At 37.9% G+C, this 26772-nt stretch overlaps 2 protein-coding genes across 5 annotated transcripts; both read left to right on the forward strand.

Annotated features, from left to right (window-relative positions):
* The first annotated feature begins 11065 nt into the window (after positions 1 to 11065).
* On the forward strand, positions 11066 to 15453 carry LOC142933383 (armadillo repeat-containing protein 1-like). 3 transcript variants are annotated; one of them, XM_076077476.1, is made up of 7 exons: positions 11066 to 11324; positions 11807 to 12081; positions 12168 to 12259; positions 12376 to 12565; positions 12649 to 12765; positions 13300 to 13374; positions 13631 to 15453. In XM_076077476.1, the coding sequence occupies exons 2-7, from the start codon at positions 11920 to 11922 to the stop codon at positions 13820 to 13822; spliced, it is 828 nt and encodes a 275-aa protein (XP_075933591.1). In that variant the 5' UTR covers positions 11066 to 11324; positions 11807 to 11919; the 3' UTR covers positions 13823 to 15453. The 3 variants fall into 3 exon arrangements, with proteins under 3 accessions (XP_075933591.1, XP_075933592.1, XP_075933590.1); XM_076077477.1 differs by having other exon boundaries at positions 11848 to 12081; XM_076077475.1 differs by having other exon boundaries at positions 11874 to 12081.
* Positions 15454 to 17469: 2016 nt separating this feature from the next.
* Positions 17470 to 25267, forward strand: cyp7b1 (cytochrome P450, family 7, subfamily B, polypeptide 1). 2 transcript variants are annotated; one of them, XM_076077450.1, is made up of 7 exons: positions 17530 to 17613; positions 20004 to 20074; positions 22261 to 22397; positions 22929 to 23531; positions 23636 to 23842; positions 23927 to 24105; positions 24747 to 25267. In XM_076077450.1, the coding sequence occupies exons 4-7, from the start codon at positions 22937 to 22939 to the stop codon at positions 25038 to 25040; spliced, it is 1275 nt and encodes a 424-aa protein (XP_075933565.1). In that variant the 5' UTR covers positions 17530 to 17613; positions 20004 to 20074; positions 22261 to 22397; positions 22929 to 22936; the 3' UTR covers positions 25041 to 25267. The 2 variants fall into 2 exon arrangements, with proteins under 2 accessions (XP_075933564.1, XP_075933565.1); XM_076077449.1 differs by lacking the exon at positions 20004 to 20074 and having other exon boundaries at positions 17470 to 17613.
* Positions 25268 to 26772: the final 1505 nt, after the last annotated feature.

Here is a 26772-nt window from a genome sequence, read left to right on the forward strand (position 1 = left end):
TGTAGTACAGTAAAAGTACAATATATACCTCTGAGATGTAGTACAGTAAAAGTACAATATATACCTCTGAGGTGTAATGGAGTAAAAGTACAATATGTACCTCTGAGATGTAGTACAGTAAAAAGTACAATATGTACCTCTGAGATGTAGTACAGTAAAAGTACAATATAAATACCTATGAGGTGTAGTACACTAAAAGTACAATATGTACCTCTGAGATATAGTACAGTAAAAGTACAATATATACCTCTGAGGTGTAGTACAGTAAAAGTACAATATATATACCTCTGAGGTGTAGTACAGTAAAAGTACAATATATATCTCTGAGATGTAGTACAGTAAAAGTACAATATGTACCTCTGAGATGTAGTACAGTAAAAGTACAATATATACCTCTGAGATGTAGTACAGTAAAAGTACAATATAAATACCTCTGAGATGTAGTGCAGTAAACGTACAATATATACCTCTGAGATGTAGTACAGTAAAAGTACAATATATACCTCTCAGATATAGTACAGTAAAAGTACAATATATACCTCTGAGGTGTAGTACAGTAAAAGTCCAATATATACCTCTGAGGTGTAGTACAGTAAAAGTGCAATATATACCTCTGAGGTGTAGTACAGTATAAGTACAATATGTACCTCTGAGATGTAGCACAGTAAAAGTACAATATATACCTCTGAGATATAGTACAGTAAAAGTACAATATTTACCTCTGGGGTGTAGTACAGTACAAAGTACAATATATACATTTGAGATGTAATGGAGTAAAAGTACAATATATACCTCTGAGATGTAGTACAGTAAAAGTACAATATGTACCTCTGAGATGTACTGGAGTAAAAGTACAATATATACCTCTGAGATGAAGTACAGTAAAAAGTACAATATGTACCTCTGCGATATAGTACAGTAAAAGTACAATATATACCTCTGAGGTGTAATGGAGTAAAAGTACAATATGTACCTCTGAGATGTAGTACAGTAAAAAGTACAATATGTACCTCTGAGATGTAGTACAGTAAAAGTACAATATATACCTCTGAGGTGTAGTACAGTATAAGTACAATATGTACCTCTGAGATGTAGTACAGTAAAAGTACAATATATACCTCTGAGATATAGTACAGTAAAAGTACAATATGTACCTCTGAGGTGTAGTACAGTAAAAAGTACAATATATATACCTCTGAGGTGTAGTACAGTAAAAGTACAATATATATACCTCTGAGGTGTAGTACAGTAAAAGTACAATATATATCTCTGAGATGTAGTACAGTAAAAGTACAATATGTACCTCTGAGATGTAGTACAGTAAAAGTACAATATATACCTCTGAGATGTAGTACAGTAAAAGTACAATATATACCTCTGAGGTGTAATGGAGTAAAAGTACAATATGTACCTCTGAGATGTAGTACAGTAAAAAGTACAATATGTACCTCTGAGATGTAGTACAGTAAAAGTACAATATAAATACCTCTGAGGTGTAGTACACTAAAAGTACAATATGTACCTCTGAGATATAGTACAGTAAAAGTACAATATATACCTCTGAGGTGTAGTACAGTAAAAGTACAATATATATACCTCTGAGGTGTAGTACAGTAAAAGTACAATATATATCTCTGAGATGTAGTACAGTAAAAGTACAATATGTACCTCTGAGATGTAGTACAGTAAAAGTACAATATATACCTCTGAGATGTAGTACAGTAAAAGTACAATATAAATACCTCTGAGATGTAGTGCAGTAAACGTACAATATATACCTCTGAGATGTAGTACAGTAAAAGTACAATATATACCTCTCAGATATAGTACAGTAAAAGTACAATATATACCTCTGAGGTGTAGTACAGTAAAAGTCCAATATATACCTCTGAGGTGTAGTACAGTAAAAGTGCAATATATACCTCTGAGGTGTAGTACAGTATAAGTACAATATGTACCTCTGAGATGTAGCACAGTAAAAGTACAATATATACCTCTGAGATATAGTACAGTAAAAGTACAATATTTACCTCTGGGGTGTAGTACAGTACAAAGTACAATATATACATTTGAGATGTAATGGAGTAAAAGTACAATATATACCTCTGAGATGTAGTACAGTAAAAGTACAATATGTACCTCTGAGATGTACTGGAGTAAAAGTACAATATATACCTCTGAGATGAAGTACAGTAAAAAGTACAATATGTACCTCTGAGATGTAGTACAGTAAAAGTACAATATATACCTCTGAGGTGTAGTACAGTATAAGTACAATATGTACCTCTGAGATGTAGTACAGTAAAAGTACAATATATACCTCTGAGATATAGTACAGTAAAAGTACAATATGTACCTCTGAGGTGTAGTACAGTAAAAAGTACAATATATATCTCTGAGATGTAGTACAGTATAAGTACAATATGTACCTCTGAGATGTAGTACAGTAAAAAGTACAATATATACCTCTGAGATGTAGTACAGTAAAAGTACAATATGTACCTCTGAGGTGTAGTACAGTAAAAAGTACAATATATACCTCTGAGATGTAGTACAGTAAAAGTACAATATAAATACCTCTGAGGTGTAGTACAGTAAAAGTACAATATGTACCTCTGAGATATAGTACAGTAAAAGTACAATATATACCTCTGAGGTGTAGTACAGTAAAAGTACAATATATATACCTCTGAGGTGTAGTACAGTAAAAGTACAATATATACCTCTGAGATGTAGTACAGTAAAAGTACAATATGTACCTCTGAGATGTAGTACAGTAAAAGTACAATATATACCTCTGAGATATAGTACAGTAAAAGTACAATATGTACCTCTGAGATATAGTACAGTAAAAGTACAATATATACCTCTGAGATGTAGTACAGTAAAATTACAATATAAATACCTCTGAGGTGTAGTACAGTAAAAGTACAATATGTACCTCTGAGATATAGTACAGTAAAAGTGCAATATATACCTCTGAGGTGTAATGGAGTAAAAGTACAATATATACCTCTGAGATGTAGTACAGTAAAAGTACAATATGTACCTCTGTGGTGTAGTACAGTAAAAGTACAATATATACCTATTAGATGTAGTACAGTAAAAGTACAATATGTACCTCTGAGATATAGTACAGTAAAAGTACAATATATACCTCTGAGATGTAGTACAGTAAAAGTACAATATGTACCTCTGAGATATAGTACAGTAAAAGTGCAATATATACCTCTGAGGTGTAATGGAGTAAAAATACAATATATACCTCTGAGATGTAGTACAGTAAAAGTACAATATATATACCTCTGAGGTGTAGTACAGTAAAAGTACAATATATATCTCTGAGTTGTAGTACAGTAAAAGTACAATATGTACCTCTGAGATGTAGTACAGTAAAAGTACAATATATATCTCTGAGTTGTAGTACAGTAAAAGTACAATATGTACCTCTGAGGTGTAGTACAGTAAAAGTACAATATAAATACCTCTGAGTTGTAATACAGTAAAAGTACAATATGTACCTCTGAGGTGTAGTACAGTAAAAGTACAATATATACCTCTGAGGTGTAGTACAGTAAAAGTACAATATATATACCTCTGAGGTGTAGTACAGTAAAAGTACAATATATACCTCTGAGATGTAGTACAGTAAAAGTACAATATATACCTCTGAGGTGTAATGGAGTAAAAGTACAATATGTACCTCTGAGATGTAGTACAGTAAAAAGTACAATATGTACCTCTGAGATGTAGTACAGTAAAAGTACAATATATACCTCTAAGGTGTAGTACAGTATAAGTACAATATGTACCTCTGAGATGAAGTACAGTAAAAGTACAATATATACCTCTGAGATATAGTACAGTAAAAGTACAATATGTACCTCTGAGGTGTAGTACAGTAAAAAGTAAAAAATATATCTCTGAGATGTAGTACAGTATAAGTACAATATGTACCTCTGAGTTGTAGTACAGTAAAAGTACAATATGTACCTCTGAGGTGTAGTACAGTAAAAGTACAATATAAATACCTCTGAGTTGTAATACAGTAAAAGTACAATATGTACCTCTGAGGTGTAGTACAGTAAAAGTACAATATATACCTCTGAGGTGTAGTACAGTAAAAGTACAATATATATACCTCTGAGGTGTAGTACAGTAAAAGTACAATATATACCTCTGAGATGTAGTACAGTAAAAGTACAATATATACCTCTGAGGTGTAATGGAGTAAAAGTACAATATGTACCTCTGAGATGTAGTACAGTAAAAAGTACAATATGTACCTCTGAGATGTAGTACAGTAAAAGTACAATATATACCTCTAAGGTGTAGTACAGTATAAGTACAATATGTACCTCTGAGATGAAGTACAGTAAAAGTACAATATATACCTCTGAGATATAGTACAGTAAAAGTACAATATGTACCTCTGAGGTGTAGTACAGTAAAAAGTAAAAAATATATCTCTGAGATGTAGTACAGTATAAGTACAATATGTACCTCTGAGATGTAGTACAGTAAAAAGTACAATATATACCTCTGAGGTGTAGTACAGTAAAAGTACAATATATATACCTCTGAGGTGTAGTACAGTAAAAGTACAATATATACCTCTGAGATGTAGTACAGTAAAAGTACAATATGTACCTGTGAGATGTAGTACAGTAAAAGTACAATATATACCTCTGAAATATAGTACAGTAAAAGTACAATATGTACCTCTGAGATATAGTACAGTAAAAGTACAATATATACCTCTGAGATGTAGTACAGTAAAAGTACAATATGTACCTCTGAGATATAGTACAGTAAAAGTGCAATATATACCTCTGAGGTGTAATGGAGTAAAAATACAATATATACCTCTGAGATGTAGTACAGTAAAAGTACAATATATATACCTCTGAGGTGTAGTACAGTAAAAGTACAATATATATCTCTGAGATGTAGTACAGTAAAAGTACAATATGTACCTCTGAGATGTAGTACAGTAAAAGTACAATATATACCTCTGAGATGTAGTACAGTAAAAGTACAATATAAATACCTCTGAGATGTAGTGCAGTAAACGTACAATATATACCTCTGAGATATAGTACAGTAAAAGTACAATATATACCTCTGAGGTGTAGTACAGTAAAAGTACAATATATACCTCTGAGGTGTAGTACAGTAAAAAGTACAATATGTACCTCTGAGATGTAGTACAGTAAAAGTACAATATATACCTCTGAGGTGTAGTACAGTATAAGTACAATATGTACCTCTGAGATGTAGTACAGTAAAAGTACAATATATACCTCTGAGTTATAGTACAGTAAAAGTCCAATATATACCTCTGAAATGTAGTACAGTAAAAGTACAATATATACCTCTGAGGTGTAGTACAGTAAAAGTACAATATATATACCTCTGAGGTGTAGTACAGTAAAAGTACAATATATACCTCTGAGATATAGTACAGTAAAAGTACAATATGTACCTCTGAGGTGTAGTACAGTAAAAAGTACAATATATACCTCTGAGATGTAGTACAGTAAAAGTACAATATGTACCTCTGAGGTGTAGTATAGTAAAAAGTACAATATATACCTCTGAGATGTAGTACAGTAAAAGTACAATATAAATACCTCTGAGTTGTAATACAGTAAAAGTACAATATGTACAATATGTACCTCTGAGGTGTAGTACAGTAAAAGTACAATATATACCTCTGAGGTGTAGTACAGTAAAAGTACAATATATATACCTCTGAGGTGTAGTACAGTAAAAGTACAATATATACCTCTGAGATGTAGTACAGTAAAAGTACAATATATACCTCTGAGGTGTAATGGAGTAAAAGTACAATATGTACCTCTGAGATGTAGTACAGTAAAAAGTACAATATGTACCTCTGAGATGTAGTACAGTAAAAGTACAATATAAATACCTCTGAGGTGTAGTACACTAAAAGTACAATATGTACCTCTGAGATATAGTACAGTAAAAGTACAATATATACCTCTGAGGTGTAGTACAGTAAAAGTACAATATATATACCTCTGAGGTGTAGTACAGTAAAAGTACAATATATATCTCTGAGATGTAGTACAGTAAAAGTACAATATGTACCTCTGAGATGTAGTACAGTAAAAGTACAATATATACCTCTGAGATGTAGTACAGTAAAAGTACAATATATACCTCTGAGGTGTAATGGAGTAAAAGTACAATATGTACCTCTGAGATGTAGTACAGTAAAAAGTACAATATGTACCTCTGAGATGTAGTACAGTAAAAGTACAATATAAATACCTCTGAGGTGTAGTACACTAAAAGTACAATATGTACCTCTGAGATATAGTACAGTAAAAGTACAATATATACCTCTGAGGTGTAGTACAGTAAAAGTACAATATATATACCTCTGAGGTGTAGTACAGTAAAAGTACAATATATATCTCTGAGATGTAGTACAGTAAAAGTACAATATGTACCTCTGAGATGTAGTACAGTAAAAGTACAATATATACCTCTGAGATGTAGTACAGTAAAAGTACAATATAAATACCTCTGAGATGTAGTGCAGTAAACGTACAATATATACCTCTGAGATGTAGTACAGTAAAAGTACAATATATACCTCTCAGATATAGTACAGTAAAAGTACAATATATACCTCTGAGGTGTAGTACAGTAAAAGTGCAATATATACCTCTGAGGTGTAGTACAGTATAAGTACAATATGTACCTCTGAGATGTAGCACAGTAAAAGTACAATATATACCTCTGAGATATAGTACAGTAAAAGTACAATATTTACCTCTGGGGTGTAGTACAGTACAAAGTACAATATATACATTTGAGATGTAATGGAGTAAAAGTACAATATATACCTCTGAGATGTAGTACAGTAAAAGTACAATATGTACCTCTGAGATGTACTGGAGTAAAAGTACAATATATACCTCTGAGATGAAGTACAGTAAAAAGTACAATATGTACCTCTGCGATATAGTACAGTAAAAGTACAATATATACCTCTGAGGTGTAATGGAGTAAAAGTACAATATGTACCTCTGAGATGTAGTACAGTAAAAAGTACAATATGTACCTCTGAGATGTAGTACAGTAAAAGTACAATATATACCTCTGAGGTGTAGTACAGTATAAGTACAATATGTACCTCTGAGATGTAGTACAGTAAAAGTACAATATATACCTCTGAGATATAGTACAGTAAAAGTACAATATGTACCTCTGAGGTGTAGTACAGTAAAAAGTACAATATATATCTCTGAGATGTAGTACAGTATAAGTACAATATGTACCTCTGAGATGTAGTACAGTAAAAAGTACAATATATACCTCTGAGATGTAGTACAGTAAAAGTACAATATGTACCTCTGAGGTGTAGTACAGTAAAAAGTACAATATATACCTCTGAGATGTAGTACAGTAAAAGTACAATATAAATACCTCTGAGGTGTAGTACAGTAAAAGTACAATATGTACCTCTGAGATATAGTACAGTAAAAGTACAATATATACCTCTGAGGTGTAGTACAGTAAAAGTACAATATATATACCTCTGAGGTGTAGTACAGTAAAAGTACAATATATACCTCTGAGATGTAGTACAGTAAAAGTACAATATGTACCTCTGAGATGTAGTACAGTAAAAGTACAATATATACCTCTGAGATATAGTACAGTAAAAGTACAATATGTACCTCTGAGATATAGTACAGTAAAAGTACAATATATACCTCTGAGATGTAGTACAGTAAAATTACAATATAAATACCTCTGAGGTGTAGTACAGTAAAAGTACAATATGTACCTCTGAGATATAGTACAGTAAAAGTGCAATATATACCTCTGAGGTGTAATGGAGTAAAAGTACAATATATACCTCTGAGATGTAATGGAGTAAAAGTACAATATATACCTCTGAGATGTAGTACAGTAAAAGTACAATATGTACCTCTGTGGTGTAGTACAGTAAAAGTACAATATATACCTATTAGATGTAGTACAGTAAAAGTACAATATGTACCTCTGAGATATAGTACAGTAAAAGTACAATATATACCTCTGAGATGTAGTACAGTAAAAGTACAATATGTACCTCTGAGATATAGTACAGTAAAAGTGCAATATATACCTCTGAGGTGTAATGGAGTAAAAATACAATATATACCTCTGAGATGTAGTACAGTAAAAGTACAATATATATACCTCTGAGGTGTAGTACAGTAAAAGTACAATATATATCTCTGAGTTGTAGTACAGTAAAAGTACAATATGTACCTCTGAGATGTAGTACAGTAAAAGTACAATATATACCTCTGAGATGTAGTACAGTAAAAGTACAATATAAATACCTCTGAGATGTAGTGCAGTAAACGTACAATATATACCTCTGAGATGTAGTACAGTAAAAGTACAATATATACCTCTGAGATGTAGTACAGTAAAAGTACAATATGTACCTCTGAGATATAGTACAGTAAAAGTACAATATATACCTCTGAGATGTAGTACAGTAAAAGTACAATATGTACCTCTGAAATATAGTACAGTAAAAGTACAATATGTACCTCTGAGATATAGTACAGTAAAAGTACAATATATACCTCTGAGGTGTAGTACAGTAAAAGTACAATATATATCTCTGAGATGTAGTACAGTAAAAGTACAATATGTACCTCTGAGATGTAGTACAGTAAAAGTACAATATATACCTCTGAGATGTAGTACAGTAAAAGTACAATATGTACCTCTGTGGTGTAGTACAGTAAAAGTACAATATATACCTATTAGATGTAGTACAGTAAAAGTACAATATAAATACCTCTGAGATGTAGTGCAGTAAACGTACAATATATACCTCTGAGATGTAGTACAGTAAAAGTACAATATATACCTCTGAGATATAGTACAGTAAAAGTACAATATATACCTCTGAGGTGTAGTACAGTAAAATAACAATATGTACCTCTGAGATATAGTACAGTAAAAGTACAATATATACCTCTGAGATGTAGTACAGTAAAAGTACAATATATACCTCTGAGGTGTAGTACAGTAAAAGTACAATATGTACCTCTGAGATATAGTACAGTAAAAGTACAATATGTACCTCTGAGATGTAACGTTAGTCTGGTAAAAGTATATGTAGCTCTGAGATGTAACGTTCGTATAGTAAAAGTATAATATGTACAGTGGGGAAAAAAGTATTTAGTCAGCCACCAATTGTGCAAGTTCTCCCACTTAAAAAGATGAGAGATGCCTGTAATTTTCATCATAGGTATACCTCAACTATGAGAGACAGAATGGGGGGAAAGAATCCAGGAAATCACATTGTAGGATTTTTAATGAATTAATTGGTAAATTCCTCGGTAAAATAAGTATTTGGTCACCTACAAACAAGCAAGATTTCTGGCTCTCACAGACCTGTAACTTCTTCTTTAAGAGGCTCCTCTGTCCTCCACTCGTTACCTGTATTAATGGCACCTGTTTGAACTCGTTATCAGTATAAAAGACACCTGTCCACAACCTCAAACAGTCACACTCCAAACTCCACTATGGCCAAGACCAAAGAGCTGTCAAAGGACACCAGAAACAAAATTGTAGACCTGCACCAGGCTGGGAAGACTGAATCTGCAATAGGTAAGCAGCTTGGTGTGAAGAAATCAACTGTGGGAGCAATTATTAGAAAATGGAAGACATACAAGACCACTGATGGTCTCCCTCGATCTGGGGCTCCACGCAAGATCTCACCCCGTGGGGTCAAAATGATCACAAGAACGGTGAACAAAAATCCCAGAACCACACAGGGGGACCTAGTGAATGACCTGCAGAGAGCTGGGACCAAAGTAACAAAGACTACCATCAGTAACACACTACGCCGCCAGGGACTCAAATCCTGCAGTGCCAGACGTGTCCCCCTGCTTAAACCAGTACATGTCCAGGCCCGTCTGAAGTTTGCTAGAGAGCATTTGGATGATCCAGAAGAGGATTGGGAGAATGTCATATGGTCAGATGAAACCAAAATAGAACTTTTTGGTAAAAACTCAACTCGTCGTGTTTGGAGGAGAAAGAATGCCGAGTTCCATCCAAAGAACACCATACCTACTGTGAAGCATGGGGGTGGAAACATCATGCTTTGGGGCTGTTTTTCTGCAAGGGGACCAGGATGACTGATCCGTGTAAAGGAAAGAATGAATGGGGCCATGTATCGTGAGATTTTGAGTGGAAACCTCCTTCCATCAGCAAGGGCATTGAAGATGAAACGTGGTTGGGTCTTTCAGCATGACAATGATCCCAAACACACCGCCCGGGCAACGAAGGAGTGGCTTCGTAAGAAGCATTTCAAGGTCCTGGAGTGGCCTAGCCAGTCTCCAGATCTCAACCCCATAGAAAATCTGTGGAGGGAGTTGAAAGTCCGTGTTGCCCAGCGACAGCCCCAAAACATCACTGCTCTAGAGGAGATCTGCATGGAGGAATGGGCCAAAATACCAGCAACAGTGTGTGAAAAGCTTGTGAAGACTTACAGAAAACGTTTGACCTCTGTCATTGCCAACAAAGGGTATATAACAAAGTATTGAGATGAACTTTTGTAATTGACCAAATACTTATTTTCCACCATAATTTGCAAATAAATTCTTTAAAAATCAGACAATGTGATTTTCTTTCTCATTTTGTCTCTCATAGTTGAGGTATACCTATGATGAAAATTACAGGCCTCTCTCATCTTTTTAAGTGGGATAACTTGCACAATTGGTGGCTGACTAAATACTTTTTTTCCCCACTGTAGCTCTGAGATGTAACGTTAGTATAGTAAAAGTACTATATGTACCTCTGAGATGTAACGTTAGTATAGTAAAAGTACTATATGTACATCTGAGATGTAACGTTAGTATAGTAAAAGTACTATATGTACATCTGAGATGTAACGTTAGTATAGTAAAAGTACCCAGCCTTTCTATGAAGCTCTTTCAGGGCGTTGGACCTTTAACTCGTAGAACAAAGCATCTCATTGGTCAACAGGATCAGGCGGCGGCTGGCCATCCAATCACATCCCTCCATGTTGACACGTGGTCGCGCAGGTCTGCTCTTCAGCAGGAAGAGTCTCCACAATTTGTTTACTGTCACTGAACATAAATGTTTACTTTTTTAATAACAGCATAAATTAATCCGTGACTCCCCCCCCAGCTGCCGTGTCCAGCGCGTGAAGTGTCGCGCGCGGTTAAAGTGTGATCCGGGTAACTGACGGAGGAGAAGCTAACGCTAGCTGTTAGCCCCGTTAGCTCGGTGCCGGTGACTGTCAAGAGGTGAGCGCTGTTTAGCATTAGCATTAGCATTATTCCTCCAGAGCTCGCGGCTCTCCCAGCTGTTCTAACACGAAATACACCGCCTGAGACTCGGACTGGCACGGTGACCACACCCGCTTCCGGTAGCTCGTGACGATGTTTTGCTGTCACACCGAAGCTTTGTAGTTTTTTCTTTTTACATTTTCTTTATGTTTTATTGATTTAGGATATTTTAATATTTTTTCCACATTTCAATAACTGATTTTTCTTAAGAATTCAAAGTGAATTGCCCTTTGAAAGAGTTTACTTGTATTAAAATGCTTTTATATTATTATTATATCAGTGTCATTGTATCACACTTATTTCTGTGACAATATTATATATTTATTATATATATATATATATATATGGAAACACGGTAACAAACGATATAAAGTCTCATATGTTTTGCGTTCATAGAAGGCCTCGATCAAACTATTTAAATGAATGTTTGTCTGATGCAGATCAGATCCCCCCGTAGACCCTGAACCTGTCCGATCCTCAGACTCTGACTCAGCTGGTGTGTTGCAGACCATTCTGCAGCTGGTTTCTTTTATGGGCGAGTGAAACGTCGGCCATGAGCGCGGAGCCGGACGCCCTGGTCGTGGTCAACCAGCTGAGGGACTTGGCGGCGGACCCCATGAACCGCAGGGCCATCGTCCAGGACCAGGGCCTCCTGCCGGGTCTCATCCTGTTCCTGGACAACCCAAACCCTCAGGTGGTCTACTCCGCCCTGCTGGTGAGCACACACGAGGCGGATGAGGAGTTGTGTTCGTTTAGTGGATGTAGTGTCGGTCTGACCTGTGATTGGTTGTTGGTCCCCAGGCGGTCCGGTACCTGGCAGAATGCAGAGCCAACCAGGAGAAGCTGAAGGCGGAGCTGGGGATGCTGCTGAGCCTCCAGAACGTCATGCAGAAGTGAGTCAGTCACATTAATATGAGGTTAGAGTACAGCAGGGAACCAACTGAACCGGTATAAAGTAGAGTGAACCTGGAGCTCAATGAGGATCCGTTCCTCTGGTTCTGTCGTTCAGATCCACGACTCCCGGAGAGACGAAGTTACTGTCGTCTGAGATCTACGAGCTCCTGCAGGCGTCCGGCAGCAGCGACTCTGGTCCGGCGGAGGAGTCCGTCAGCAGCCGGAGGAGAGCCCAGTTCTTCATGGGGGCCAGCAACAAGAGAGCCAAGACCGTGGTCCTCCACATCGACGGGCTGGACGACTACGTGAGCACAAAGAGAAAGAGATGATCAGGCCTTCAACACGTAGTTCACCTCTAGATTTACTCCTTCTCCTCCTCTCCTCTCAGAGCCGGAGGAGTCAGTGTGAGGAGGCTCTGCTGAAGATCAGAGGAGTCATCAGCTTCACCTTCCAGATGACCGTGAAGAGATGCATCGTCAGGATCCGATCGGACTTGAAGGCCGAGGTGAGCCGACAACTTTAACTTTAAAAGATTCTGTTGATGTTTCTTTAAATGAAACTCTGAATGTCTGTCGTCATATTTAATGACATCATCACCGTAGATTAAAGGAAACAATAGATTGTTGTTGTGGTGCTGGAGAGAAAATGATGTTTAAAGGCTGAACGCCAACAAATGTACATTAAAGATGAATATTCAGTTTGAACATTAGAAGTCATTACATCTATGTTTTGAATAAATGTTGACTTTAAGACTTCTACTAATGGAATATAATATAATAGATAATATACAACTAATATAATAGATAATATACAACTAATATACAACTAATATAATAGATAATATACAACTAATATAATAGATAATATACAACTAATATAATAGATAATATACATACTTATCTGATAAATCATGATTTAGATAAAGCAGAAACAAATTCTCCACAAACTACTTAAATTAAAGTAGTGCAGTAAAATGCTGGCAGAGCTCCCAGGTTTTACAGACCAGGTTATTATTTATGACTGATATTTTATTTTTCAGGCTCTGGCGTCTGCAATCGCGTCCACTCAGGTGATGAAGGCTCAGCAGGTGGTGAAAGCAGAGAATGGAGAGGAGGTCAGACTTTATTTATGTTGAAGAAGCTCCTTAAATACTTAAAGACTCCTTAAAGACTTTAACTCTTTATAATCAGTGTATCTTAGCACTTAATAAATGGTTTATAACACACATCTAGAGGACCCAACAGACTACCCTGTGGGACTCCATAAGCACTATAGCATCTAGAGGACCCAACAGACTACCCTGTGGGACTCCAGAAGCAAATAGATCATTCACAGGATCACACAAGTTCAACTGAAGTTGTCGTCTCCAGGTTTTGATCCCGTTGGCGGAGGACGGTTCAATGGAGGTGGAGCAGAACGTGGACCTGCCGGACTACCTGCCGGAGGAAGAGAGTCCATCTCAGGAGCCCGACAAGGCGGTGACTCGAGTGGGTTCGGACCAGGACAGGAACAGCTGGCTGGGTGCTGCCACCAACTTCCTGTCCCGCTCCTTCTATTGGTGACCCTCTCCGTTAAACCCCCCTGCCTTTTGTCTAAGAACCAAAATCTACCAGCTGCTAAATTTCACCGCTGTCCGTCTCATCCGGGGAGACAAAAGACTGAGACCGATCCTCTTAACAGTGAGTGTAGAAACGCTGTTACAGCTGATCAAAGAAATAACAGGATTGTGGTTTCAGTTTGAGGTTTCTGTGAGACCACGTTCTCTCTGTAAAATGGGTCCATCTGCTCTAAACCAAGTTGTCTTAAGAGACAGGAAGTGTACAGGATGTTCCTGCCTTCCTTCGGCCTTTGTCTCGTTATTTATTTGACCTGCAGCTTGATTCAGATTTCAGTCAGTGGTGCCTTCACCTCCTCTGAGGCTGCAACCAGCTGCTGGTTCTACAATTCAGTATTCTCATCGTTCAGTCGTTAACTTATGATAAATAATGCCCAACACTCTTTAGACTGAGGTTTCATGGCCTCAGCCAGTGGAAACAAACATTCATCTTTTACCACTAAACAGTGACTAACATATGTTTTCAGTGTCGTGGCTCAACAAGTGGACATCTACGGTAGCTAACCGCTAACCGCTAACTCGTTACTGAGCTCCCGGAGATGTTCTCGATCTACTCCCCACGGTTCTCTTTACAGCCTGCTGCCGTTTGTTTAATGGGAAGTTATTGAGGAGGGAAAGTAGAGTAATAAAGCTGAGCTCGGCCACTAACGGGTCAACGCTCTGTGTTCGTCTGTCCGACCTGAACATCTGACACTGAACCAACATGAGCTTCTTCTCTTTGTCTTGATGTCAGAAGGTGAACAGCTGAAGGTTTGTGAGCGTTTTGCACAGTTTTATCTGAGGTTGTTTTTAAATAGAGAACAGCTGACTGTCTGAACAGACTTATTTATTATGAAAATATTTATTTCCATTTTTGTATCTTTCTTAAAGCACGTTATCGGACAAACAAACAATCTTCTTTTGATGCCTTCTTAAAGACAAAAGAAACCGGTTGATGTTATTTATTTCACACGAGTTTCTTCTTCTTCTATGTTATTTTATTGCAGCGGTGTTTCCTCTGAAGAGGTTAAAATTATCTTTATTGACGGTACAGATGTCTGCTGTCCTCACACGATGCTGCTGTTTGTCCACCTGTGCTCATGTTCCAGGTGTGCTCATAGCTCCGCCCACACCACAAACAGTCCAATCACATTGTAGGAGCCGGCTGTCAGACGTTATTGTCCCGAATATCAGACGACTGATTGTGTTTGAACCGGAGCAACGAGAATAAACAACGTTTAAAGTTCTCTTCTGAACAAACAAACCTTCTTTATGAAACATTTGTAACTTTACTGAAATTAAATACAAACTCTAGAATCAAAGATGGCCGTCTGACATTGGTGTGGCTGTAACTGTTTGTTCTGTTCCATTATTAAAGTCTTATTTATTATGTGTCACACTCCTTCACTATGAACTGATCTGAACTCAGGTTTTATTCAAGTGGAATTATTCACATGTTTTATTTTTATTATAATTATTTGATTTCTATTGAAATCCTGATTTTATTGTATTTATTTTTCCCTTAAACCTCATCTTCATCTTCCTCATCTGTTGTGATGATTCCTAAAAGTTTGTTGAGAATAAAAACATGAATGTTTACAGTTTGATACTTTAAGTTTGTTTCTACAACTTCACATGTTTTAAATATTAATGTTAACCGTGAAATCACAATAAACGACTTATTAAAGACACAAACCGTTAATAAATGAAATGAGTTTAAACTTTACTCATTAAGATGTTTGTTTATTTTATTGCATCATTTTAAACTCAAACTTAAGTTGCACAGAATGTAATTAACTTATAGTTTGATATCAGAAGAAATGAATTTATATGAAAGTTCTCAATAATCTGATTTAACAAACATTAAGTATGAATGTAGTTTAAAGTTAAAAGCATTACAAAGAAAAACGTTTGTTTAAAATACATTTACAGCTAATTAATATGAATATTTAAAGTTCATCTGAACTTAAAGTGTGTTTAAGATTTGAACAACTTTAAATCTCAGATGTTCTGATATTTTGTCAGGAAACTAAAGAACTTTGTGTGAATCTGAATTATTGAGTTTATTAATCTGTTTGACGTCATCGTGACTCAACTGCTTCTTTACTGTGTGTGTGTGTGTGTGTCTGTCTGTGTGTCTGTCTGTGTGTGTGCGTGTGTCTGTGTGTGTGTGTCTGTCTGTGTGTGCGTGTGTGTGTGTGTGTCTGTCTGTCTGTCTGTCTGTGTGTCTGTCTGTGTGTGTGTGTGTGTGTGTCTGTGTGTGTGTCTGTCTGTGTGTCTGTGTCTGTGTGTGTGTGTGTGGGGGGGAGGTAGTTCCAGTAAACGTTCATCATGTAAACCAGCTGTTCCAACATGAATCGGGTCACATGACTTCCTGTCCTCAGAATGTGGGCGGAGCCATAACTCAGTGATGAGACCTGCTGCTACTTGAAGAGAAGGATTGTGAAGTGAACACATTATTATATTAATATTTAATATTAATATAATACACATATCATAAACAAGTTCTGTTTGAAGTTTATTTTTATTACTTACATTTTTAATCTTGTGTTATGGATTTTATTTACTTTTATTCCTTGTTTTCTGATGAACTTCATGAATAAAATATTATAATTATAATTGTTAATATTATTATTTATTATATTATCATTGTAATGTTATTATTATACTGAAATAACAATAAGATAAACAAGAATATGATTTTAATAGGATTTTACTTTCACAACTTGAGCGTTTTCCTCGTCTCAGCCCCCTGTGTCATGGTGTGTGCTACATCTTACTGAGTCAGAATGCCCATATTTGATTGGCTGAGCTGCATCACGTGATGTGATTCACTACCCGACAGCCTCTGCTGTTAAGTTTCGTTTCACGATAGTCACGTGCTCGCCCACTGACCAATCACAGCGCACTCTACACCTCACTGCAGAGCTACACATGGACACTGAGCGGCATATAATGCTGACGTCATTATAGGCCAGCTAGCAGGCTCTGATAGTCAAAGAATACGCCCAACATGTCAAACTAAAGATCTGATTGGTTGAACACTATGACAATCAACAATATCGTCCCCATTCACTTAAACTGCACATGGATGCACTTGTGACTCTGCAGGCCTCTGTCTCTGTTCTTACCTAGAGACACAGAGGTGAGATCTGATTGGATAAAAGCTCTACTTAAAACAAGCTGCACTGGAAGCAGAGCAACTGAGGAAGACAGGAGCTGTGCAATGATAACATAAGATAATGGGGAAAATAATTAGAATACGTGTATTTATGAAAAATTATTAAATTATGAAATAGCTATAACTTTGTGATTCTGTTTAGACCAGCAGAGAAGGCCTTGCAGGCCCTGACGGTGCACCACTGCCAAAACTTTATTAGACTACCACATGTTTCAAAGATTCTGTTTAAACACATAAATGTTTATTTTATTTATATTTAATCCAGTGGCTCGTTTCTGTGAGTGAAATCTAATCCAAAAATAACCCGGATGTTTGAACATTAAATTTGTCTCAGTTAATGTTAAACTTTAGTGGTTCATATTTTAATCAAACTAAAAGTGTTGTTTTAGGGCATAAACAGGAGTTTTATTTTGAAGGCCATGACCGGATGTGGTGTGTGTGACTGGGGTTAACTTGATGGAGTTGAGCAACCAGTGTTCGGTTGTCTCTCCGGACAGAAACGGCAACATGTCCCCGCTGCTGCTGCTGCTGCTGCTCGGCCTCCTGCTGCTGCTCGGTGTCCTCCGCGTCAGGAAGAGGTACTTTATACTGCTTTACTTTACACACTGTAGTACTTTATACTCACTCCATCTCACTGTATACATTGTACTTTATACTGCTACTTTATACTCCATCTCACTGTAAATATAGTACTTTATACTGCTACTTTATACTCCATCTCACTGTAAACATAGTACTTTATACTGCTACTTTATACTCCATCTCACTGTAAACATAGTACTTTATACTGCTACTTTATACTCCATCTCACTGTAAACATAGTACTTTATACTGCTACTTTATACTCCATTTCACTGTAAACATAGTACTCTATACTCCATCTCTCTGTAAACATAGTACTTTATACTGCTACTTTATACTCCATCTCACTGTAAACATAGTACTTTATACTGCTACTTTATACTCCATCTCACTGTAAACATAGTAGTTTTTACTGCTACTTTATACTCCATCTCACTGTAAACATAGTACTTTATACTGCTACTTTATACTCCATCTCACTGTAAACATAGTACTTTATACTGCTACTATATACTCTATTTCTCTGTAAACATAGTACTTTATACTGCTACTTTATACTCCATTTCACTGTAAACATAGTACTCTATACTCCATCTCTCTGTAAACATAGTACTTTATACTACAAATTTATACTCCATCTCTCTGTAAACATAGTACTTTATACTACTACTTTATACGCCATCTCACTGTAAACATAGTACTTTATACTCCATCTCACTGTAAACATCGTACTTTATACTCCATCTCACTGTAAACATAGTACTTTATACTCCATCTCACTGAAACATAGTACTTTATACTCCATCTCACTGTAAACATAGTACTTTATACTGCTACATTATACGCCATCTCACTGTAAACAGTACTTTATACTCCATCTCAGTGTATACATGGTACTTTATACTCCATCTCACTGTAAACATAGTACTTTATCCTCCATCTCAGTGTATACATGGTACTTTATACTCCATCTCACTGTAAACATAGTACTTTATACTGCTACTTTATACTCCATCTCACTGTAAACATAGTACTTTATACTACTACTTTATACTCCATCTCACTGTAAACATAGTACTTTATACTGCTACTTTATACTCCATCTCACTGTAAACATAGTACTTTATACTACTACTTTATACTCCATCTCACTGTAAACATGGTACTTTATACTGCTACTTTATACTCCATCTCACTGTAAACATGGTACTTTATACTCTATCTCACTGTAAACATAGTACTTTATACTCCATCTCACTGTAAACATGGTACTTTATACTCTATCTCACTGTAAACATAGTACTTTATACTGCTACTTTATGCTCCATCTCTCTGTAAACATAGTACTTTATACTACTACTTTATACTCCATCTCACTGTAAACATAGTACTTTATACTGCTACTTTATACGCCATCTCACTGTAAACATAGTACTTTATACTCCATCTCACTGTAAACATCGTACTTTATACTCCATCTCACTGTAAACATAGTACTTTATACTCCATCTCACTGAAACATAGTACTTTATACTCCATCTCACTGTAAACATAGTACTTTATACTGCTACATTATACGCCATCTCACTGTAAACATAGTACTTTATACTCCATCTCAGTGTATACATGGTACTTTATACTCCATCTCACTGTAAACATAGTACTTTATCCTCCATCTCAGTGTATACATGGTACTTTATACTCCATCTCACTGTAAACATAGTACTTTATACTGCTACTTTATACTCCATCTCACTGTAAACATAGTACTTTATACTGCTACTTTATACTCCATCTCACTGTAAACATGGTACTTTATACTGCTACTTTATACTCCATCTCACTGTAAACATGGTACTTTATACTCTATCTCACTGTAAACATAGTACTTTATACTCCATCTCACTGTAAACATGGTACTTTATACTCTATCTCACTGTAAACATAGTACTTTATACTCCATCTCACTGTAAACATGGTACTTTATACTTCACTACATCCCAATGTAAATGTAGTACTTTATACTCCATCTCACTGTAAACATGGTACTTTATACTGCTACTTTATACTCCATCTCACTGTAAACATGGTACTTTATACTCTATCTCACTGTAAACATAGTACTTTATACTCCATCTCACTGTAAACATGGTACTTTATACTCTATCTCACTGTAAACATAGTACTTTATACTGCATCTCACTGTAAACATAGTACTTTATTCTGCTACTTTATACTCCATCTCACTGTAAACATGGTACTTTATACTTCACTACATCTCAGTGTAAACATAGTACTTTATACTCCATCTCACTGTAAACATAGTACTTTATACTCCCCTCCCTAGCTTCACTGGTCAACTGCTCTACTTTCGGCCTGTCAACAGGAATCCGATGGACCATGACGGGGTCAGAGGTGTGATAGGACCTGCTGATTTTGGTGTAACACGTCTAAAGTGTAAATACGACCAGTATGAATGAAGTAAACTCACAGGGGAGGTACTCTGTTCTCTACCTGTTCAGGTACTCTGTTCACTACCTGTTCAGGTACTCTGTTCACCACCTGTTCAGGTACTCTGTACTCTACCTGCTCAGGTACTCTGTTCACCACCTGTTCAGGTACTCTGTTCTCTACCTGTTCAGGTACTCTGTTCACTACCTGTTCAGGTACTCTGTTCACCACCTGTTCAGGTACTCTGTACTCTACCTGCTCAGGTACTCTGTTCACTACCTGTTCAGGTACTCTGTTCACCACCTGTTCAGGTACTCTGTTCTCTACCTGTTCAGGTACTCTGTTCACTACCTGTTCAGGTAGTCTGTTCACCACCTGTTCAGGTACTCTGTTCACCACCTGTTCAGGTACTCTGTTCACTACCTGTTCAGGTACTCTGTTCACTACATAAATACAACAGGAGCAGTTACTTATTACCAGAACTAGAGAAGTTCCTTTATTATTTATTGTCGGAGCAAAGCTCACGGTTCTTGTCAGGGTCTGTAGTTCAAACACACGACATCATCTTAGTCTCTACCTGTGGATCACCTGGATACAGAACACCTTCTGTTCTATGATAAAGCTCAGCTGGTCTGAACAGAGAGTTCTTCAAACATCTGACCTGATATCTGATCGCTCAATACCCACCATGGAAACTAAATATACCCGGAATGTTTACTTAGTTACTCAGGTGGAGTGTTTGCTGTCTGAGGAACTCTCTTGTCAGGTCACGTTAACTACTAACACCCCCTTTTTATAACTCCGCCCCCCAACAAACAGGTGAAAGTCAACACACCCCTTTTATAACTCCGCCCCTGTAACAAACAGACTAAGGGTTCATCCCAAGTCTCTTAATTGCATCCCCGTTTCCCTCACTTGGGTCCTTTCCTTGCGTCTTAGTCCCTCCCACCAGGGATGCATGGAGGAAACCATGCGAGGAGAGAGGAAATGAGGAAATATGTTTTAAGAGACATGAGACGTCCTTTCCTCAGTTGCGTCACGTGAAGCGACGTCTGTTTCTGATGACGGAGGATCAGCTGATCACAGCTGATCAGCTGTCAGTCGGCTTTAACAGCTGGAGAGACTTTTGATAAGTTAGTGTCTGTTCACATGATCACTGTACTTAATAACAGTAACTAATAATACTAATAACTAATAAAGACACACAGTAGTCACCACTGTAGAGGTGTTTCTCTCTGTAGTCTGTTAACAAACTGTGTCCTGTGTTCTGTTTATAAGCACAGGATCCATTTCTACCGGCAGAATGCGATCGTCTTATTTATGAATTATTTGCGTCTGTACGTTTTGAAATTCAGATTGTGGCGTCATTATTAAATAATCCAGAATATGATTATTGTTTCTCTTAAATGATAAAACTCATCAAACCCGACAATCAGGAATGAAATGATGATAAATGATGTAAAAAGTGTTTCGTCTCTCCAGTTCCCTCTGACTTTAATTGTTTCCATAATAAAAGTTCAGATCATGAAAACACAAATCTTTCTAATAAATGTAGAAAGTTGTTTGTGGTCCTTTTGTTGTTCAGACTACAATGAACATTTATTTAAACCAGATGTTGAATCAGAAAACGAATCAAATATAAACTAGAGTTTAATCTGTGATCCATCTTCACTGTTTACATGTTGAAAAAAATCTCATCAGTCCGATCGGCTGCAGCGTCCAATCACGTGACTGATGAACAATGAGGGGGCGTGTCGGCCGTTAAAAGACTTCCTGTAAGTCTGTTCTCGTGGGTCCTCGCTCATGGCTCCTCTCTCCTCGATCCTCTCTCCTCAGAGCTATATAAGAGCTTTGGGACGGCCGTCAATATGGCGGCGCAGAACAACTTCCGGTTCAAGCGAGGAGCGAGGAGCGAGGAAATGAGAATTAAGAGACTTGGGATGTACCCTAAAAGCTTCTGCAGAGACTTTATGAAGCAGCACGAGATCCTAAATCTAGAGAGGAAGTCTCTGACCAAAGACACGCCCCCTAACAGAGAGACAGGCAAAGAGACAGGCAGGTAGATAGGAAGGTAGGTAAATATACAGACAGGTAGGTAGGGAGACAGACAGGTAGGTAGAAGGACAGGCAGGTGGACAGACAATTGGGTATGTGCCCCTCTGGATAAACGGTGTGTCTTGTTTCCGCTACAGACGAGATGGTGAACCTCCGCTCATCAGAGGCTGGATTCCGTTCATCGGTAAAGCTCTGGAGTTCGGACGAGACGCCCACAAGTTTCTGGAAGAACACAAGAAGAAGTTTGGGGACGTCTTCACAGTTCAGATAGCAGGTTGGTATTTAACCTGTGAACCTCAAATACAACCACAGATGGAGCCGATCGATTGTATTGACGAGTGTTAGAGCCATATCTTTAGTTTTGATTACAAATCATAATTTCTCATTTTGCTAATATATTTATATGACCTAAACACATTCCTTTAATTTATGAACAAAGGTTACATTTTGCATTCTGTATAATTGTTTTTCTTTTGGAACTTTTGTGTTTAATCAGATGAGGGTCAGCTGGTATAAGAGGAAGGGGTGGGACTGAGTCTGGAGTTGGTTTTTCCTTTGTGTAGAATGGGGCATCGGAACAGTCTTTGACCTCACGTTAAATTGATAATGTTTTGCTGTTAACTTTGTCGAAAGAGAAAATAAATCAATCAAGTGACGGCAAAGAAAGCAGCGTCTGCAAGAGTTATTATTTGGACGGTTTAATGTGTGAGTCAGAAACAGAGCCCCGTAACGTGGCCCAGTACATAGGAAGAAGAACCAAGAACGGGCCACCACAAAGAGGTTCATGTCTGTCCTTCACCTGCAGGTAAATACATGACCTTCGTCATGGACCCGTTGCTGTATCCCAACGTCATCCGACACGGCCGACAGCTGGACTTCCACGAGTTCTCCGACAAAGTGGCGCCCGTCACCTTCGGCTACCGGCCCGTCCGCAGTGAGGAGTTCCCCGGCCTGCCGGAGCAGATCAGTCGCACCTTCCAACTCCTCCAGGGAGACGGCCTGTCGACCCTGACAGAGAGCATGATGGGTAACCTCATGCTAGTGTTCCGTCAGGACCACCTGGAGGAGGAGGGCGGCGACTGGAGGAGCGGCGGTATGTACGAGTTCTGCCACTCGGTGATGTTCGAGGCCACCTTCCTCACTGTGTACGGCAGGCCGGCATTCGCCAGCCGCCATGGCGACATGGACCGGCTGAGGCGGGACTTTGTCCAGTTCGACAACATGTTCCCGCTGCTCATCGCTCAGATCCCCATCTGGCTGCTGGGACGGACCAAGGCCACCCGAGAAAAGCTCATCGACTACTTCCTGCCGCACAAGACGTCGTCCTGGTCCGACACCTCGCTGTTCATCAGGACACGATCGGAGCTGTTTGAGCAGTACGAGACTCTGAGGGACGTCGACAAAGGAGGTAGACAAAGAGTCCTGATACCTCAACCACAAGTAATGGTACACACGTCCTGTGATGACCGTCTCTCTTTAACTTCCATACTGAAATATTAATATCCCCCCCAGCTCAGCACCTGGCCATCCTCTGGGCGTCCGTGGGGAACACCATCCCCGCCACCTTCTGGGCCATGTACTACCTGGTGAGTCACCCAGAGGCTCTGCAGGTGGTCCGCCAGGAGATCCAGTCCGTCCTGAGTCTGAGCGGAGTCCAGTTCAGCCGGGACCAGGACGTGAGACTCGGTAGAGAGCAGCTCAAGAAGCTCGTGTGTCTGGGTTCGTCCGTTTGATTTAACTTCATCTCTGTTCAGATACGATGCAGTGAGGTTTTGTTCATGAACACCTGACCTTCGTCCACAGAGAGCGCCATCAACGAGAGCCTCCGTCTGTCCTCGGCCGCCATGAACGTCCGCGTCGCTCAGGAGGACTTCAGTCTGCGACTGGACGCCGAGCGCTCGGTGTCCATCAGGAGAGGAGACTTTATCGTCCTCTATCCTCAGACCATGCACATGGACCCCGAGATCTACGAGGACCCACAGGTACGAAGACCTTCACCTGAGTCTGACCTTTATATGTGTGTGTCATCAGGTATCTACATAGTTCAAAGACCTTTTCGAGGTTTAAATTTGAACAAACATAAAAGCCGTCATTTCATTTCATAACGGGATCATTTTTCATTTTGAGGTGAGAATTTAAGATCTTCAAAAGCCACAAACCTGTGCTGATAATCCATAAAAAAGCCACAATATATTATATCATAACCCATTGTCTAACCTCCCTGAACGTAAGCGTTTAGTGCCCTCTAGTGGTGAAGCTGCAGACTGAACCAGCTGAACCACGATGCCTTCAGGTACCGTAACAATGAAAACTCTTCTGGGCTGCTGTAGAAACACGGAGGACTCTGTGATATGATAACGATTATTAGTTTCACTAATGAAAACATAGTTATGAATATTATGTATTTCTGATAATAAATCCTGCACAGTGCTCCTTTAACTGACATTTCATTCTGCACAGTTTGAGGGTTTTTATCTATAATCTTCTTCGTATATGAATGAGTGTTTCCATTAATATGTCCCACATCTGGTAAACCTGTTGAATATCTGAACAATAACTAAATATCTGACGTATAATATTCATAATAAAATGTTTAACAAACCGTCTCTCTTGTTTCCGTCAGTCGTTCCGTGTCGACCGCTTCCTGCAGGACGGCGGAGAGAAGACGGACTTCTACAAAGCCGGTCAGAGGCTCCGGTATTACCTGATGCCGTTCGGCTCCGGCTCCTCCAGGTGTCCCGGCCGACACTTCGCCGTCAACGAGATCAAACAGTTCCTGTGCGTCCTGCTTCTCTACGTGGACCTGCAGCTGGAGGAGGGTCAGCCCGGAGCCACGCTGGACTCCAGCAGAGCCGGTCTGGGGATCCTGCCGCCGGCCAAGGACGTACGCTTCCGCTACCGACCGCGGACCGTCTGATCGTCTCCTCTCTGACGCTGCCCTCGTCCAATCAGACGAGGGCTTCAGGTGGAGGTAGAGGTGTAGACGTAGACCACAACTCAATGTTTCAGTAATCCTAAATCTGTGACTTCTGATACACAAAAGCTTTGATATATTTAGACTCAGTCTTTAAACTGTAAACTGTCCAATACTTCACATTATCTACAGAAATATATCCAGGAACATTAAATGTAACTTTTGTTTAATCATTTGTTTAGTTTTTACTTCTGTTGTTGATTTTAATGTCCCACATTTCAGGAAACTTCTTTTGTTTTTATGTCTCTGATTCGACACAGAAAGGATCAGGACTAGCTTAGCTTAGCACAAAGACTGTAAGCAGGGGGAAACTGCTAGCTTAGCACAAAGACTTCAAGCAGGGGGAAACTGCTAGCTTAGCTCAGCACAAAGAATGGAAGCAGGGGGAAACTGCTAGCTTAACGTAGAATAAAGAATGGAAGCAGGTGGAACCTGCTAGTCTAGCTTAGCACAAATACTGTAAACAGGATGAAACTGCTAGCCTAGTTTAGCACAAATACTGTAAGCAGGGGGAAACTGCTAGCCTAGCTTAGCACAAATAGTGGAAGCAGGGGGAAAAGAGAAAACATCCACCCTCCAACAACTCCGAAGCATTTGTTAGCGTTTAATTAATGCTAACAGTGCAACCACCAGAGACTGTGTAGCGTTAGCTCAGGCTAAAAACCGAGACTGTACCCCGTTAGCTTAATAAGATTATAGTTACCATTAACCAGCTAATTAAAGATTAGCATTATGCTATTACTGGTTTGCTCAAAGTGTAGCACTCAGCAGCTAGTTAAATGCTGAATTAAATGTCCGCTTTTTGAAGGGATACATCATCAGCATTCAAAATGTTAGCAACAGCTAGCCCAAAAGAATCCACCTTCCAACAGCTCCAAAGAGGAGACAAACCCTCCAGTTCACTTTAGGTTAGCACTGTTAGCACTGTTAGCACTGTTAATACCGTTAGCACTGTTAGCACCGTTAGCGCTGTTATTTTATTTATTGGTTTATTTAATAAGGGACAGAGCACATTAATAAAAACATTTCTGTAAATGCTCCAGAGTTAAAGCCAAGAGGCTATTTTTCATCTGTAGTCCCAAGAGGCAGATATTACAAAGTAAACCTAAAAACAGAATATTACATTAATTTACAAAGTTATACAATATTGACCCTTTACAAAGCGTGCAGAAACAATGAAAGGAGTGAGAATATTAATATAAGATGAGACTCTTATACTACATGGTGAAGTACTAACAAGACAAATCAACACAAAGACAATAAATGAGGAATAATTATGTTAAAATAGAAACATGGACTAAAGATCAGATTATGTTGCATTATTAGACACTAAAGAACATCCACGTCAGAGGAACAAAACATAGAAGACTTCATACATCAGTTGTTTTAGGCAAAAAGCTTTGAGAATCTAAAAATAGTATCATATAAATAATGTAAATGATATAAATAATTTAATGAATTTAAATAATATAAATAATGTAAATAATATAAATAATATATATAATTTAATGAATTTAAATAATGTAAATAATGTAAACAATATAAATAATGTAAATAATATAAATACTAAATATGTTACACTTTTACTTTGTTTTAGTCATTTATAGTGTTTTTTTCTTCATAAAAACACACAATTCAAATAATAAGGAAATAAAAGCTATTTTATGGATTAAAA

This window comes from Anarhichas minor, unplaced genomic scaffold (genome assembly GCF_050575085.1).
Source record: "Anarhichas minor isolate MPS153535 unplaced genomic scaffold, ASM5057508v1 ptg000059l, whole genome shotgun sequence".
NCBI lineage: Eukaryota > Metazoa > Chordata > Actinopteri > Perciformes > Anarhichadidae > Anarhichas > Anarhichas minor.